Source organism: Macaca nemestrina, chromosome 1 (assembly GCF_043159975.1).
Source record: "Macaca nemestrina isolate mMacNem1 chromosome 1, mMacNem.hap1, whole genome shotgun sequence".
NCBI classification, from domain to species: domain Eukaryota; kingdom Metazoa; phylum Chordata; class Mammalia; order Primates; family Cercopithecidae; genus Macaca; species Macaca nemestrina.
In genome coordinates, this window is record NC_092125.1 from 111,887,555 (window position 1) to 111,904,938 (window position 17,384).

Below are 17,384 nucleotides of genomic sequence, written 5' to 3' on the forward strand. Positions count from 1 at the left end.
ATTTAAAATAATATGAAGAATAGGGGTTTTAAGTACATAAACCAAGTTGGCTTCCTTATATAGGTTTAATTTTAGTATATAACATGAATACGTAGTGCTTCTTTTTTTTAATTATACTTTAAGTTCTAGGGTACATGTGCACAGCGTGCAGGTTTGTTACATATGTATACATGTGCCATGTTGGTGTGCTGCACTCATTAACTCATCATTTACATTAGGTGTATCTCCTAATGCTATCCCTCCCCCCTCCCACCACTCCACAATAGGCCCCAGTGTGTGATGTTCCCCTTCCTGTGTCCAAGTGTTTCCATTGTTCAACTCCTACCTATGAGTGAGAACATGCGGTGTTTGGTTTTTTGTCCTTGTGATAATTTGCTGAGAATGATGCTTTCCAGCTTCATCCATGTCCCTACAAAGGACATGAACTCATCCTTTTTTATGGCTACGCAGTATTCCTTGGTGTATATGTGCCACATTTTCTTAATCCAGTCTATCATTGATGGACATTTGGGTTGGTTCCAAGTCTTTGCTATTGTGAATAGTGCCGCAATAAACATAGGTGTGCATGTGTCTTTATAGCAGCATGATTTATAATCCTTTGGGTATATACCGAGTAATGGGATGGCTGGGTCAAGTGGTATTTCTAGTTCTAGATTCCTGAGGAATCGCCACTGCCTTCCACAATGGTTGAACCAGTTTACAGTCTCACCAACAGTGTAAAAGTGTTCCTATTTCTCTACATCCTCTCCAGCACCTGTTGATTCCTGACTTTTTAATGATTGCCATTCTAACTGGTGTGAGATAGTATCTCATTGTGGTTTTGATTTGCATTTCTCTGATGGCCAATGATGATGAGCATTTTTTCATGTGTCTGTTGGCTGCATAAATGTCTTCTTTTGAGAAGTGTCTGTTCATATCCTTCACCCAATTTTTGATGGGTTTTTTTTTTTCTTGTAAATTTGTTTGAGTTCTTTGTAGATTCTGGATATTAGCCCTTTGTCAGATGAGTAGATTGCAAAAATTTTCTCCTATTCTGCAGGTTGCCTGTTCACTCTGATGGTAGTTTCTTTTGCTGTGCAGAAGCTCTTGAGTTTAATTAGATCCCATTTGTCAATTTTGGCTTTTGTTGCCATTGCTTTTGGTGTTTTAGGTATGAAGTCTTTGCCCATGCCTATGTCCTGAATGGTATTGCCTAGGTTTTCTTCTAGGGTTTTTATGGTTTTAGGTCTAACATCGAAGTCTTTCATCCATCTTGAATTAATTTTTGTATAAGGTGTAAGGAAGAGATCCAGTTTCAGCTTTCTACATATGGTGAGCCAGTTTTCCCAGCACCATTCATTATATAGGCAATCCTTTCCCCATTTCTTGTTTTTGTCAGGTTTGGTTTGTCAAAGATCAGATGGTTATAGATGTGGTATTATTTCTGAGGACTCTGTTCTGTTCCATTGGTCTATATCTCTGTTTTAGTACCAGTGCCATGCTGTTTTGGTTACTGTAACCTTGTAGTATAGTTTGAAGTCAGGTAGCATGATGCCTCCAGCTTTGTTCTTTTGGCTTAAGATTGTCTTGGAAATGTGGGCTCTTTTTTGGTTCCATATGAACTTTAAAGTAGTTTTTTCCAATTCTGTGAAGAAAGTCATTAGTAGCTTGATGGGGATGGCATTAAATCTATAAATTACCTTGGGCAGTATGCAATTATTACCTTGGGCAGTGTGCAATTGTAGTTTGATAGGAGGCCTCTTTTCCTTGATTCTCTCATACAGCACCATAATATTAAAGTCAGCAATAGTTGGTTCATGACATGAAAATGTGAGCGTTCTTGTAATGAACGCATGGCAGAGTACCTGGGAGTGAAAGTGAGATGGAGCTGAGAGTATCGGACAAAAGGGCCCAGTACTGAAGGAAAGAACACTTGGCACTGCCAACTTATTCATGCTTAAAGTTTTAGTTCTTCAGATCACCTTTTAAAATTAATAAAATGTGATCTCTTGCCATGTTCTAAGTAACTATATGGAAAAACATCACTCTTTTTCTGTTGATCCCATATTAATGGCTTAAAGGAAGATAATGACAACAGAGTAGAATTTGGGGGAAATGGTCTTGACTCCACTCAGTTTGGACTCGTTACTAAAGAATTAACATGTCATGAACCAGGTGTGGTGGCATGCACCTGTAGTGACAGTTACTTGGAGGCTGAGGTGGGAGGATCCTTTGAGCTCCGCAGTTCAAGACCAGCCTGGGCAACATAATGAGACCTCATCTCTAAAGCAAAATAAAACAAAACAAAAAAAGAGGTCATGAAGTTTCCCCTAAGGCTTATTTATGCATGTTGGAGTTTTAAGACAGTTATCGTTTAATGATAATTAATCCTTTTTGTAAAGCGCCTGTTCCAAAGAGTTCAACCTACTTTACTGACAACTCCTTACTTTTTCAATGTCCTGTGAGGCAGAGAGCAAAGAGTGTCATTTCAAGCCTCCTGCTGGGGAAACAAGTATTCAAAAATGAAGAAGTGCAGGTGGAATCCATCAAGATCTTTCAGATAATAACATCAAGTATAAAACTTCCTTCTGCTGATGATATTCGGGTTCTATGGCCTTCAACTTTCTCAGCCTTCAATTTATAAGCCCATGGACCACTTCAGTTTACTTACAATAACAATAATAATAATATTGTTTAAGGATGATATTTATTGAGTACACACTGTGTACCAACCACTGTTCTAAGCCCCTCAAAATCAGCAAACCCTTTAAAGTTCACAACAGTTTGGAGCGGATAATGCTCTTAACCCTAATTATTAAATGAAGAAACTTAGTTATGGAAAGGTTATGACTTGCCTAAAGTGACATAACTAACGAAAAAAAGCACAATTCAAAACTAGACGGTCTATCTCCATAGTTCGTGTTCTTAATTATTATGCCATACTCAATTTTAAAAATTCTACAATAGTATGAATTTTTGCCTCAGTGATAAGAATACTTTATATTTGCATAATGCTTACATTTCACCCAAGGATTTTATGGTCTTATGTTTTAGAGGCTTATTTTTGTATACTTTGTAGAAATAGATAGCTGATAGAAAATAATTTTCTAAATCTAAATAAGGGACATCTTGGTATCACCTCCATTTTGTATTGTTCAAAGCCTAGAAACTTCCAAGAACCACAAGTTGAGAACTTTTATTGAAGCCTCAAATAAAAGTTTTTGATAAAATTGCCAGTCTAACAGGTAAAACTTAATCTCGAAGAAGCAAGTTAAATGAACAGATTCTTAAGCTTCCAGAGAATCTAAAGGTGGCAGACTATTTTATATTTTATCAAAAAATAAGCAGAAGAGTCATCAATACAAAAGCATAGGTACCTTTAAATTAGAAATTCAAAGTATTCCAAGTTAGTTCTGAAGACAATGTTTCGTTGTGCTGTAAATGTTTAGAAAAGGGTATCACTCACAAAAGAGAAGTTCTATCATTAATTTAAAAAATGGAAAATGATAAAAGATGTCTAATGTAAACTTATACATCGGACCTTGTATGAGATAACTTACTCTTTTATTCCAATATTTTCTATAAATTTTTTAGCTTTACCCCTCAAACATGGGAGAAAAATTTCAGCATTTTAATTCAAATTGTTAAAAGGCTGAGCAACCCTTAAAGTTGCCGTAATGGAAGAAGACTGCGAGCTAGCTTAAAGAAGAGAAAGAAGGGAAGAAACAAAACCCCTGTGTAGTAGAGAGTTGAGATGAGACGAGCATTTGTTTGTCTCCATCTAATTCCTTATGAAGCCAGAACCATAGCATCCTGCTGTTAAGTGAAATGAGATGGAGCATTATCCTAGAATGCAGACGTGGCACCAGAAAGGCTGCCAAGATAAATGGAGGGCAGAAAGTGTCAGATAAAAACCGTCAAGACCAGTGACAGTCACCCTTTTCAATTCTCGCTTCTGGAACCTGGGAGGAATGGTTCTGGGATGTGGGCCCAGCTTGACTACACAACCCAGCAACAATGGTAGGGGATGAGGATCCTGACCTCATAGAGCTGAGCTTTCTTCAACTACAGGATCCTTCTCCAGCCCCATGTTCAAAAGAGAAACAATGTGAACAGTCTGTTTTCTGTCACTGAGTGAGACAATTCATTTCCTTTGCTGGAAAAACATAAAAGATTGTGATTGCTACTGTTGTACAGGGAAAGATTTTCCAAAGTAAGCATAACATGATATGGGTGTCCTAGATAAATTAGTATCCTGGGTTCAGTAAGTTTTTAAAGCAGCAAAAGATTAGGGAATGTGTCCATACCCCTCAACTCAGCTAGCATCCTGAGTGAGATGGTTTCTGGGTTGGTTTGAATGAGTAAGTATTGGAAATTCCTCTTGTACACTGTCTGCCACAGACCTCTAAAGATGGTGAGTGGTAGAGGTGGTAGGGGCTTCACTGAACAAGACCCTTCTTTGATCCAAAGTTAACACAAAGTTCATGGTGTAGATGAGGAAACCTAAGCTGTTATCACAGCATACTTACTAACTTACTACCTCTTAGCACTTCCATGAGATCAGCCTGGGCCATTGCAAACATGTAGATGTGAACTGCCCCGCTTACCTTACCTGCATTGGGTAGTGAATGCTCATGATTCAAGCAGAGCCTTTCATGCCTGGATGTCTGAATTCAATGGAAGGTTCTTTGGTCTTGGAGGAAGAAGCAAAGATAAAGATCTGATTTGTCACCAGAAGAAAAAGTGAGTGCCTTCTATCTAAGAATCTAGAGTCTTGACTTACTGACACAGCTCTTGTGAGGGCTAGTTGTGTAACCTTGGATTCACCACCTAATCTCTTTGAGATCCAGGTTAATCAGTGGTCAGAAGTGGAGACAGTGTACAAGAGGTTGGTTGCTGAGGCTAGGATAAGAACAAGATTTCAAGATTCTTTAAGTTGGGGAGGTTCTATAAGACATAGTGAGTGTCACAGTAGATTTTCTTTGATAAATTAACCATAATAAATTTCTACACTTCCCGAAAAATCAGTAATGTAAAACATAACTCTTGGTCTTAAAATGTAGGAATAGTCTTAATTTTAATCAATATAAGGAGGAAGAAACACCCTAGATTTGTGCTGTCCAGGAGGGTAGCCACTAGCCACATGTAGTCATTTAAATTTAAGTTAATTTAAATAAAATTTAAAATTCAGTGATTTGAAATGTGGGCTCTACTACCCACATTTCAAATGCTCAATAGCCATATATGACTGTGTCCACTGTACTGGGCAACACTGGCACGGAACACTGCTGTCATTGCGGAAAGTCCTCTTGGTCAGTGCTGCCTTAGACCTTTGCCCATACCGCAAACTGTAGCTACTTGTACCTTAGAGCAAGGTGTAGATGTTTGGGCCCTAGAGTTGCTGTGTCCATCTTTGGAGAATGAAAGGATGGGTTAAATCGCATGTGGATAAAGCAGTGCAAGAAACCCTTCAGGCAAAGGGTGTCTGCATAGAATAAGAGTTTGAGAGAGGTGAGGAGGAAGGGAGGTTAGAGGAAGAAATTACGGAACAACTGAATCATTGGGTGTCTTGAATCTTGACTAGACCTGAACCTTACGAGGACACGGGACCCCCAGAGGGAAGTTCCTCGGAGAGACTGTCACCCTACGCACAAATGATCCCAACAATAGATACCTCTGAGAGAATCAGGGCAGCTCTAATCTCCAGGCACTCAGTGGTGGGAAAGGGTTAGTCATGTTGGATTCATGTTATGGAAGAGAAAGTTTTTATGTTGCCAGGCAATGGGGAATAATTCAGGCTTTTTTGACATTTGAGTGGGTTAACCAGTGTATCTGACAGTCGGCTCCTTAGAAATGGGTCTGTGCAGGCAAAGTCAGCTTATGTTGTGAGGCTCAGACTTGAGTATGAGTAAGAAAGTGTCTGTGATACAAAAAGTTCTATTTTTCTTGCCAGCCCTGCTGGCTAGGGAGAATTTCTTCCCCATGTATATGGAGAAAGGAAGAAATCAGAGGCAGCTGGCAAAAAGAGTACACTTTAACCTGCTGTCTGGAAGCCATCTGTGAAGGGAATCACTTTTCTTTTCTGGACTTATTTCCAGGTGCAGCTGCAGGGGATGACACGGAAGATGCAAGCACTGAGTTCACTGACAGTATTGAGGAGGAGGCCACACACCATAGTCACCAGCAAGTAAGTCAGTGTCAGGGTCTGGAGCTTCCAGGGTGGATGGCACACAGCCCTTCTGAGGTCTGATGGTCTCCTGCAGCCCTTGTGGACTTAGAGTGAGAAGATTTTTTTTTTTATATAAACCACTTCTCAGTCATCTTCCTGTTCTCCTTGAGCTTCCCGGCTGCCTTTCCAACCCATGTCTTCACTCCATTTTCCTCTCCAATCCACCCTTTGGTTTGTATTGTATCTCTTTCTTCTGCTTCCTGCCCCTTCCTACCCACCTTTGCCTCTATTTATTCTCTGTAGCTATAGCTTCAGAAGAATTTTTACTTGCAAAACAATGGACACATTCTCCTTGGGCTTTTTGTAACTGAAAAGCACCACAGAAGACAGGGAGTCATCAAAGGGCTGCTCGGGGAGGTGGCGGGGTGGAGGACCTGCTTGGGAAGGAACTCCAAGAAGACTGGAATGCTTCCAAAGCAAGGATCTTTCTCAGTGAAATCTCATTATACAGAGAGAACCTTATGCAACCTGACAAACCACTGAGGTCATGGTGACTCAATGATCAGCAGATGGTTCTTCAACAGCAATCCCCTGTCAAGCCTCAGAACTTGAGGCTGAAACATTGTTTCCATCCACCATCAGTGCAGATGTAACTAGCATGTTACAAGAGTGAATAATCTGGACTTCAGAGATTAAGTCACCAATAGTGATCCCACAAGCACTCACTGGAACTCCTATAATGTCTCCACTTTGTCCGTGCCATTTAGCAATCTCATCTCCTAGATGGACTGTGCCTATGATTCTTAAGGAGAAAGTGAATCATTGGTAGGTGTCCCACGCAAGCAGCTGGACTTTCCAGTGACAGCTTTCTTGGGGCTTTTAGGAAAACTATACAAGAAATGAGGCTTTCTGGGTCTGCCTGTATGTCTTCTGCATAAGAGAAAGAGGAGACATCGAATCAACCAATAAGAAGAGCCCAAGTGAGCGTCCTCAAATCTTTTGGGATTTGGCACTTGCGGACATGAGTAGTTGTCTGGGATATGTCATGTTCTCAACAGTTTCTTTATAGTAGTTGGATCACCTTCTTGTAATAGGATCAACCTTCTTGTTGCTATAGCTGTACCCAACCTTCCCTGCTCCCTTGAGTGCTTGCATGAGCTCCACTTTTTCTTTTACTTGAACAGCTTCTCCTGAGTCCTCCTTACTGATGGTTGTGTCTTTAATTATATACATCTCTGTCCCTCCAGACAGATCCCTCTGTCCTCACTCTCTGATTTCATTGAGGATCTTGGGTGAGAGAGAGGGACCTGCGGAATGAACAAATGTCTACTCTAAGACAGCTAGATTGGGAGGTTGTCTGGTCACTGATGGTTATAATGACTGTGGGACAGGATTAATTTCAGAATAAATGAACAGGAGAAACAGATATGAAGACAGTCAGATTCTGATTGATATGGTCTGAAGTGCTCCTGGTATTGCAAGTCATTTGCTCTAATTCTCAACTGCAGACAAACTGAGTTGTAAAGTTGCTTCTTCTTCAGCCTTCTTTCCTGTAGCCTAGAATGGAGAATCTGACCAGACCCCATTTTGAGAAGGTCAGCCCACCCTGGAATGAACATTTTACATTAGGGCATTTGTATTTCCCTCACAATACTTGCCACATTACTTGGCATAGGAGAGATGCTTAGTGTAATTATGAGTTAACAAGCCTTTGGATCAGGGCTTGACTCATGATAGACAAAGTATGTACCTGCTGGATGGAAGAATCTCTTGGGTAAGCACCATTTTTCTTTCTATCACCTTTCCTTGAAAATACATCTTCAGCTTTGGGTAGGAGGAATCTTGGGGTGTGAAATCATTGCAAATTTACTTCATCTTTCTGGAGTTTGAGGTTGTGACTCTCCTGCTACCAATTAAATAAAGCTTACTTTGCCGTAACTGTTTTGTGTCCAGATTCTCAAAATTTGTTTGCTTGTTTCCAGGGAAGTGGTCCCTTAAGGTAGATTTTGAGCTTCTCTTTGTTATGTCCTTGGAAGGTAAACTTTTGCTTGACACCAAGCTCCCTTCCTACTCCAAGCATTCATACACTTTCCCTAACAGACACATCCAACCTTGTCTTTCTTCCAAGGTGAGAATCACCTTTTGGCCAATGCAAGTTGCTTGCTCCTTATTTTTTGGACTCAGCCACCTCAGGAAGCCTCAAGTCTGGCCATGATAGTAATTTTCCCTAGATTATCTCCCACGAAATTCTATTCTCACGCAGATGTAAGATCTATAATAAATACCTATGAAATTGCTGTGAAAGAAACTAGAGTAATCAACCATTGCATTTTTTATGTGAACTTTTGTAATGGAGAAAAAAATTAATCAAGAATAAAGATTCAAGCCCAGGTTGTGTGCATCTATAGTTGCAGCTACTCAGGAGGCTGAAGCAAGAGAATCTCTTGAGCCCAGGAGTTCAGGGCCAGCCTGGGCAACATAATGAGACCCCCACCTCTTAAAGAAAAAAAATCAAGATTCAAATACAAAGAACAGACATTAGTAGTCAAAGTGTGATAAACTTCAAAAAAGCTATTTAAAAAATTAGTTATTTTTGATTGACAAATCATAATTGTATACATTTGTGGAGTACGATATGATTATTTTATATATATACACGCACACATATATATACATACAAACAATATGGAATGATTAAACCAAGCTAATTACATATTCATCAACTTGCCTACCTATCATTTTTGATGGTGAGACATTGGAAATTTACTCTTATTTTGAAATATACATTATTATTGGCTATAGTCACCCTGCTATGTAATATATCTTAAGACTTATTCTTTTTGTCAATACCTTTGATCAACAATTTCCCCTACTCTCCCTCCCCACTCCACCAGCCTCTAGTAACCACCATTCTACTCTCGGCTTCTATGAGTTCAACTTTATTAGATCCCACATATAGGTGAGCTTATGTGGTATGTGTCTCTGTGTGCCTGGCTTATTTCACTAAGCATAATAACCTTCAGATTCATTCTTGTTGTCACAAATGACAGGACCTGTCCCCCAACATTTTAAGGTTAAATAGCATTCCATTGTGTATTATCTGCCACATTTTCTTTACCCATTTATCTACTGATGGACCTAGGTTGGTTCTACATCTTGACTATTTTGAATAATGCTGTAATGAACATGAGAGTGCAGATATACCTTTAACACATTCATTTCAGTTCCTTTGGATATATACCCAGAAATGGGATTACTGGATCATAGGGTAGATTCTATTTTTAGGTTTTTGAGGAAACTCTATACTGTTTTCCACACCAGCTGTGCTAATTTACATACCTATTCACGATGTGTGTGTTCCCTTTTCTCTGCATTATCTCTAACATATCATTCACCTTTCTGATAATGCCACTCTAACAGGTGTGAGATGATATTCATTATGGTTTTAATTTGCATTTCCCTAATGATTAGTGATGCTGAGCATTTGAGAAAAGCTCATTTTTAATGCCTTAATGTTGAGCACTGACTTAACATTGTGACAGATATGAAGCAATAAGGTAAAAACAAAACAGTGTCATTCAAACAGGATATCAGATTTGCACAGAAGCCTTTGTGGGGCAAATGGGAACCCAGCGCACAAAAAGTTGAATTATATGGAAGCAATGTCACGAGTGAATTAGGAAATGTGAAAAAAAAAAAAAAAACAATAAGAGAGATATAATTCAAAATAGACCTAATGGATTCACACTATCATTACAAATACTGGAAGCCCTGGGGTTTCATTTGGGAGAAAGAAATATTTGCTTTCATACATGATCAAAACTAATGAAAAGGCTAGATCGTGAGTTACTTTTCAGGCATTTACATTTAAAACTTAAAGTTAGCCAAAGAAAGTCCACTTTGAGATGGAAATATGAAAACCCAAATTAGCCTGGGGAAAAATCAGATCCTTAGGAAATGTTTGATTTTCTCACTTTAAACTGGGAAATTAGATCAGATGTACCTTAAGGTTTTTCTGGTGTTAACGTTCATGGTTCATAATTTTTTCTTTTTAAAGAAAATAGGTATATTGAAACCAATAGAACAAGGTAACATATATCCAGAAGGCACTTTAATAATCGGTAAACTTCATTAAAGTTAGACATTATTTTTAAGCAGAAGGAACCCTTAAGGCCTAGAAAAGACTAATGCTGTGCCCGCACTCAAGACTAATGGCAAAGTGCATTTTAGTTAAGTTACTTGGAAAGAGTTTATATAGAATGGCAACATCACATAGTTTAAATGAGGGATGGGATCATAAGCTTTCAGAAGTGGTTTTATGTGGTCCCCCTTCCCTTATTTTGTCACAAATGCTGGGGGGCACATATGGAGATGGCCACCAGCATGATTAAGCCTGCCAGCAGAGTCTTAGAGACAGACATTCCTGGGAGCCTGCCAAATCTCAGGCTCATAAAGCCCAAGTAAGATTGGGTGCCTGGGAATTGAGCGGCTTTGTCTAAGGATGTTTCTTCTTTGACCTGGGTGCACAGGTCTTCACAACCTCAACTGCTATGCTACTGAACACCATTGCACATGCATACTGTGAATCAACCCTGCCACAAACCTGTGACCTAGATTTGAACATACTTTGTTATGGGGAATAGCAAAAGTCAGTGGCTTTGTGCCAACCCCGGCAGCTCTGTCAATCGTTGATCCATATAAGCTGTTCTCAGCCCTGCTCTGTTCAATGTATTGGTGACCTGAATGGAAATATAAAGCATATAATTGGCCGGGCGCAGTGGCTCACGCCTGTAATCCCAGCACTTCGGGAGGCCGAGGCGGGCAGATCACAAGGTCAGGAGATCAAGACCATCCTGGCTAACGTGGTGAAACCTCGTCTCCACTAAAAATACAAAAAATTAGCCGGGCGTGGTGACGGGCACCTGTAGTCCCAGCTACTCGGGAGGCTGAGGCAGGAGAATGGCGTGAACCCAGGAGGCGGAGCTTGCAGTGAGCCGAGGTCACGTCACTGCACTCCAGCCTGGGCAACAGAGCAAGACTCCGTCTCAAACAAACAAAAAAAAAACATATAATTAGGCCGGGCGCGGTGGCTCAAGCCTGTAATCCTAGCACTTTGGGAGGCCGAGACGGGCGGATCACGAGGTCAGGAGATCGAGACCATCCTGGCTAACACGGTGAAACCCCGTCTCTACTAAAAATACAAGAAAATTAGCCGGGCGAGGTGGCCGGCGCCTGTAGTCCCAGCTACTCGGGAGGCTGAGGCAGGAGAATGGCGTGAACCCGGGGGGGCGGAGCTTGCAGTGAGCCGAGATCGCGCCACTGCACTCCAGCCTGGGGCACAGAGCAAGACTCTGTCTCAAAAAAAAAAAAAAAAAAAAAAAAAAACATATAATTAATTCTACAAATTAGCCCCAATCATGGGGCCACTACATGATTTGTGGAAATGCACGTCAAATATTTGGATGACTTGGGTAATTGGGGAATGATTCAGTATAGCTAGAATAAATTTATAAGTGACAATTACAAGTCACAATATGTATAGAGATAAAAGAAAACAACATGACCCAGCAACAGCTGTGGGGGAGGGGTGGAAAATTGAGGTCAAAATTGACCCGAAGTTAAGTAAAAGCTCCAGATGCTGCCACTGAGAAGAAAAAGAAGTCAATGTGACATTGGGACGTATTTAGATAATATTGGACAGACAGGCAGGAACTCCTTGTATTAAAGGAATTAGTCATATGCTAAGTAACTTATCATACTCAGATTTTGATTTCTACACTTTTAAGAGCATGGGAAAAGACCAAAGATAAGCCCAAAATGAACAATAACGAAGTCTAAAAGTTAACAAATTCCCATTTGAGGAAAAGCCATAAGATCTGCTTTAATTAAAACATTGATGAATAACTTCAAGAGTGTCCTCGAGAAATAGAAAGGTGCTGGGCAATTGTTCCTCCCTCTGTTTCTTCCACATGCTGAGATTCGTAGAGAGAGTTTGTCTGGCAGCATCGGCATAAGGATAATAACCAAAAAGTGAGGTCGGCTGCTTGGCAGGGCGGCTCCACCTGTACCTCCCAGTAGCTGCAGAGTGTGATTCTTCTGCTGCCAATGAAATGGTTGGTGTTGTCTTCCCTGTAGCTCCACCTTATTCTAGTTCTGTGACTACGTCTGCTGACTGTTTCCCCAGTGCCCCGAGTCCTCCCTCTCAGCTGTCCTTGAGGGAGTCAGAGTTACAGGCAGGGCCTTAGGCTTTGCGCCCTGACACCTTAAGCCGTCATCTCCCGCCATCCAGCACTCAAGTGTTGCAGAGCTGATGAAGCTTCCTGACTTGTGAGAAAACTCGCAGGACTCTGTCTCCTCGGGAAGAGAAGAATCACTGCATTCACACCCTCCAGTCCTGTTTCAACCTTGTTTGTTTGCATTTGTTTTAATTTCTTATGTGCTTTTCTCCCTCACCATCTCTGGATTCTCCTCTTCTCCATGGGGAAATTCCTCCTGCTCATTTGGTGTGTCCTTCCCACCCAAACCAGTCCCCAGTGCCCTTATGCCTGACTAAGGAGGTTCTGGGTAGGGAGTTCATTTTAGATCTGCTTTTTTTGTTTGTTTTTGTTCTCATTGAGAACTGCCTTTGCAATCTCATGTTTCTCTTGGGTCCTCTTTAATGGCCTAACTTCTTCAAACCATGATTTTCTTTTAGCTTGTCAAGGTGGCTTTGGAGAAAAGTCTGGCAACTGTGGAGACCCAGAACCCATCTTTTTCCCCTCCTTCCCCGATGGGAGGAGACAGTAACAAGTGTCTTCAGGAAGAAATACTCCACCTGAGGGCTGAGATCCACCAGCACTTAGAAGAGAAGAGGAAAGCTGAGGAGGAACTGAAGGAGCTAAAGGCTCAAATTGAGGAAGCAGGATTCTCCTCAGTGTCCCACATCAGGTAGGACGTTCTTCCCAGAGAAGGGGACCTTGTGGGTCGTGAAGCACCACAGCCGAGGGCCTCGCCTTGCTGCAGCCAAGGCATCCGTGTGACAAGGGGCTATTTGGTCCATATCCCAGGCAGAAATGCATTAACAGTTCTACAAATTCTTTAGATAAAAGTAAGTAATATTGGCTAATGGTAATCACTTTCTGTTATTCAAATAATCCTGGTCTTAATTCAGTATAACAATGCCCACTATTATTGTGCATCTGCCAGTCATACATATGACAGTCATGGTGGAAACCTCCTTGTTACATGACCAGTATTGCTCTTTTTAATTGACTGAAACATACAAGTAATCCCTCCTATCTACTATGTTTCACTGCTGTATAGAGAACCAGAACAGTCCATGAAGGAGGAGGATTTTTTTTTGTTGTTTTTGTTTTTGAGATGGAGTCTTGCTCTGTCGCCCAGGCTGGAGTGCAGTGGCGAGATCTTGGCTCACTGCAAGCTCCGCCTCTCGGGTTCATACCATTCTCTTGCCTCAGCCTCCTGAGTAGCTGGGACTACAGGCGCCCATCGCTACGCCAGGCTAATTTTTCTTTTTTTTTTTTTTTTTTGTATTTTTACTAGAGACGGGGCTTCACCATGTTAGCCAGAATGGTCTCAATCTCCTGACCTCGTGATCCCCCTGCCTTGGCCTCCCAAAGTGCTGGGATTACAGGTGTGAGCCACCGCTCCCTGCCGGAGGGTTTCAAGCTGGATACAGAGAGCATTTTTAAGAATGGAGAGATTATGGTGCAATGAAGCAAAAACAGCTGTAGGAAAACTACAGGAGGATGAACAATGGCAAGAAAGGCAGCCACAGAAGGTGCAGTGAGTAGGGCTAAAGGCCTCGGGGCACGCAGAGAAAACTCTGTAAATACAGATAACATGTTTAGAGACAATAAAAGGTTGCTTGCATTAATCACTTTCCATCATCAGTCCCTGGGCCCTTTAGTTGCCATATTTACCATTTGTTCTGTAGATTATGGCCGTTTCTGAGCCAGGAGTAGAGGAAGCAGAGCTGGGGAGGACCAGAGCTGGGGTATTCATACCAACATCCTGGACTGCAGGGGACACAGCTGAATCTAGGGGGTAAAGGCAACCAGTTTTCAGGAGCCCTGGAACACCCTGCTTGTGAAGCACATGCACACCTAGCTGTCCTCACTGAGGCCTAATTTTCACCAAGACATTCCAGATAAATTCTTTCCACAACAACAAACTCACACTAGGGTTGAGTGGAAGCAAACATGGCTGTAACAAGTCTATTCACTTAACTTCTTTGAGCCTCAGTTTCCTTTTATATAAAATAAGGATGATAACACTTACCTAGTGGAGTTAGCAGATGCTTAAATGCTTAAATGAAATTGCATATACGGTATGGCTAGCTCCGGGTCTAACAGGGAAGTCATTCAATCCCTGCAGTACTAGCTGCAGACCTGAGAAATACAGCAGAATCAAAACTAAAACTACATTTAAGAACCTTGAATCAGGCCGAGGCGGGCGGATCACGAGGTCAGGAGATCAAGACCATCCTGGCTAACACGGTGAAACCCCGTCTCTACTAAAAATACAAAAAAAAAAACTAGCCGGGCGCGGTGGCGGGCGCCTGTAGTCCCAGCTACTCGGGAGGCTGAAGCAGGAGAATGGCGTGAACCCGGGAGGCGGAGCTTGCAGTGAGCTGAGATCCGGCCACTGCACACCAGCCTGGGTGACAGAGCAAGACTCCGTCTCAATAAAAAAAAAAAAAAAAAAAAAAAAAAAAGAACCTTGAATCAAAAATATGTCATTCCATTAACACTGATATAAAATTTTTAAAATATTCCTTGGGAAAAGATCTTAGGAATTCCTTGGGAAAAGATGCTTTTGATCCCCAAGATTAAAATAAAGCTATCACTTCACAATTATTTACTAGACACATTTAAAAAATAAATAGGTAGAAGGTGGAGTAAGATGATAGAATAGAATTCTCCAGAAATGGTCTCCCCGAAGGAGCATCAAATTGAACAACTGTCTATGCAAGAAAACACTTTCACAAGGGCTAACCAGGTGAGAGATCACAGCACCTGCTTTTAACATGAAAACAAGGAAAGATGATTGAAGAAGGGAGGAAGGACAGTCTTGCATTGCCTATGACACCTCTGCCCCAGCCACAGGAAATGCATCTCCGAGAGAGAATCTAATGGGTTGGGGACAAGGAGGAAAGTGTAGAACTTCATATTGAAACTTAGTACCAGTCTTGCCATAGTGACACACGGCACTGGACAGAACCCCACAGCACTTGATTCCAGGCTGGCGCCCACAAAAGAAGCAGTTAGACCCACCTTGGGCCACAAGGGAATCAGCTGCCCCCTCAGGAAGAACCCACCAAAATTCTGGCCGGCTTTATCACTGGAAATTTCTTAGGCTTCAAATAAATTTCAGTGGCAGGCAGGCTGTAGTGACAGCAGTCCTTGGGCAAGCCCTGATGCTGCATAGATCTGGAAGACCCTGGACTTGAGGTGTGAGCCAGTATGACGACAGCAGCTGCAGCAGCTATGGGAATGCCTGTATCACCCCTCTCCACACTCCAGGCAGTGCAGCCTGAAGACAGATTCCTTTTGTTTGGGGTAAAGAAAGGGAAGTAAGCTAGGGGCTTTACCTGGGAATGCAGAGAATAATCCACGATCTCCCCCAAGTCTACAGGGCTGGGGACCTAGGAATCTGTAAGAATTGCAGTGTACCTGGGCCTGGGGTGCCCTGTAGTACAAACATGGCTGCAGTGATCACTGGCTTAGGGAACTCATCAGCCCGCTTTGAATTCCCAGAAGGTCCTCTGAAGGGCAGGTACAAACAAGACCTGACTGCAAAGGCTGGAATAAATACCTTATCCTTCAATGCCCGGATATTGACAAACATTGACAGTATCAATAACATGGAAGTCAATATGACCTCAACAAATGGACCAAGTAAGGCACCCAGTGACCAACCCTGGAGAGATGGAGGTGTGTAACCTCTCACGGAATTTAGAATAGCTATTTTTGAGAAAGCTAAGTGAACTTCAAGAAAACACAGAGAAACAATTCAGAAATATATCAGAAATTTAACAAGGATACTGAAGTAATAAAAAAATAATCAAACAGATCCTGGAGCTGGAAAATGCATTAGTGGGTCTCAGCAGAACTGATCAAGCAGAAGAAAGAATTAGTGAGCATGAAAACAAGCTATTTGAAAAGACAGTCAGAGGAGAAAAAAGAATGAGAAGGAACACAGAATATTTAAGAGATCTAGAGGAGGGCCTCAAAAGGGAAACTCAAAGATTCATTGGCCTTAAAGAGGGGATTGAGAAGGTGCAAAGAGTAGAAAGCTTATTCAAAGAAATAATCTTTTTTTTTTTTTAAATACTTTAAGCTCTACGGTATATGTGCACAACATGCAGGTTTGTTGCATATGTATACATGTGCCATGTTGGCTTGCTGCACCCATCAACTCGTCATTTACATTAGGTATTTCTCTTAACACTATCCCTCCCCCAGCCCCCCACCCCACAACAGGCCCTGGTGTGTGATGTTCCCCTCCCTGTGTCCCTGTGTCAACTCCCACTTAAGAGTGAGAATGTGTAGAGTTTGGTTTTCTGTCCTTGTGATATTTTTCTGAGAATTATGGTTTCCAGCTTCATCCATGACCCTGAAAAGACATGAACTCATCCTTTTTTATGGCTGCATAGTAGTCCTTGGTGTATATGTGCCACATTTTCTTTATCTAGTCTATTATTGATGGACATTTGGGTTGGTTTCAAGTCTTTGCTATTGTGAATAGTGCCGCAATAAACATAGATGTGTGTGTGTCTTTATAGCAGAATGATTTATAATCCTTTGGGTATATACCCAGTAATGGGATTTCTGGGTCAAATGGTATTTCTAGTTCTAGATCCTTGAGGAATTGCCACGCTGGCTTCCACAATGGTTGAACTAATTTATACTCCTACCAATGGTGTAAAAGCGTTCCTATTTCTCCACATCCTCTCCAGCATCTGTTGTTTCCTGACTTTTTAGTGATCGTCATTCTAACTGGCGTGAATGGTATCTCATTGTTTTGATATGGTTTTGATTTGCGTTTCTGTGAAGTCAGGTAGCATGATGCCTCCAGCTTTGTTCTTTTTGCTTAGGATTGTCTTGGCAATGCGGGCTCTTTTTTGGTTCCATATGAACTTTAAAATAGTTTTTTCCAATTCTGTGAAGAAAGTCACTGGTAGCTTGATAGGGATAGCATTGAATCTATAAATTACCATGTGAATGGTTTTGAT

The 17,384-nt window shown here is 41.4% G+C and overlaps 1 protein-coding gene across 1 annotated transcript in view; it reads left to right on the forward strand.

The window, feature by feature from the left end:
* Positions 1–13,104, forward strand: part of LOC139356313 (myomegalin-like) — a 35,264-nt gene extending 22,160 nt beyond the window's left edge. Inside the window, exons 8-9 of the mRNA XM_071070052.1 lie at positions 6,078–6,166; positions 12,843–13,104. Coding sequence (XP_070926153.1) covers positions 6,078–6,166; positions 12,843–13,079 — 326 coding nt within the window. The 3' untranslated portion in view covers positions 13,080–13,104. The remainder of the gene's footprint in view (positions 1–6,077; positions 6,167–12,842) is intronic.
* Positions 13,105–17,384: the final 4,280 nt, after the last annotated feature.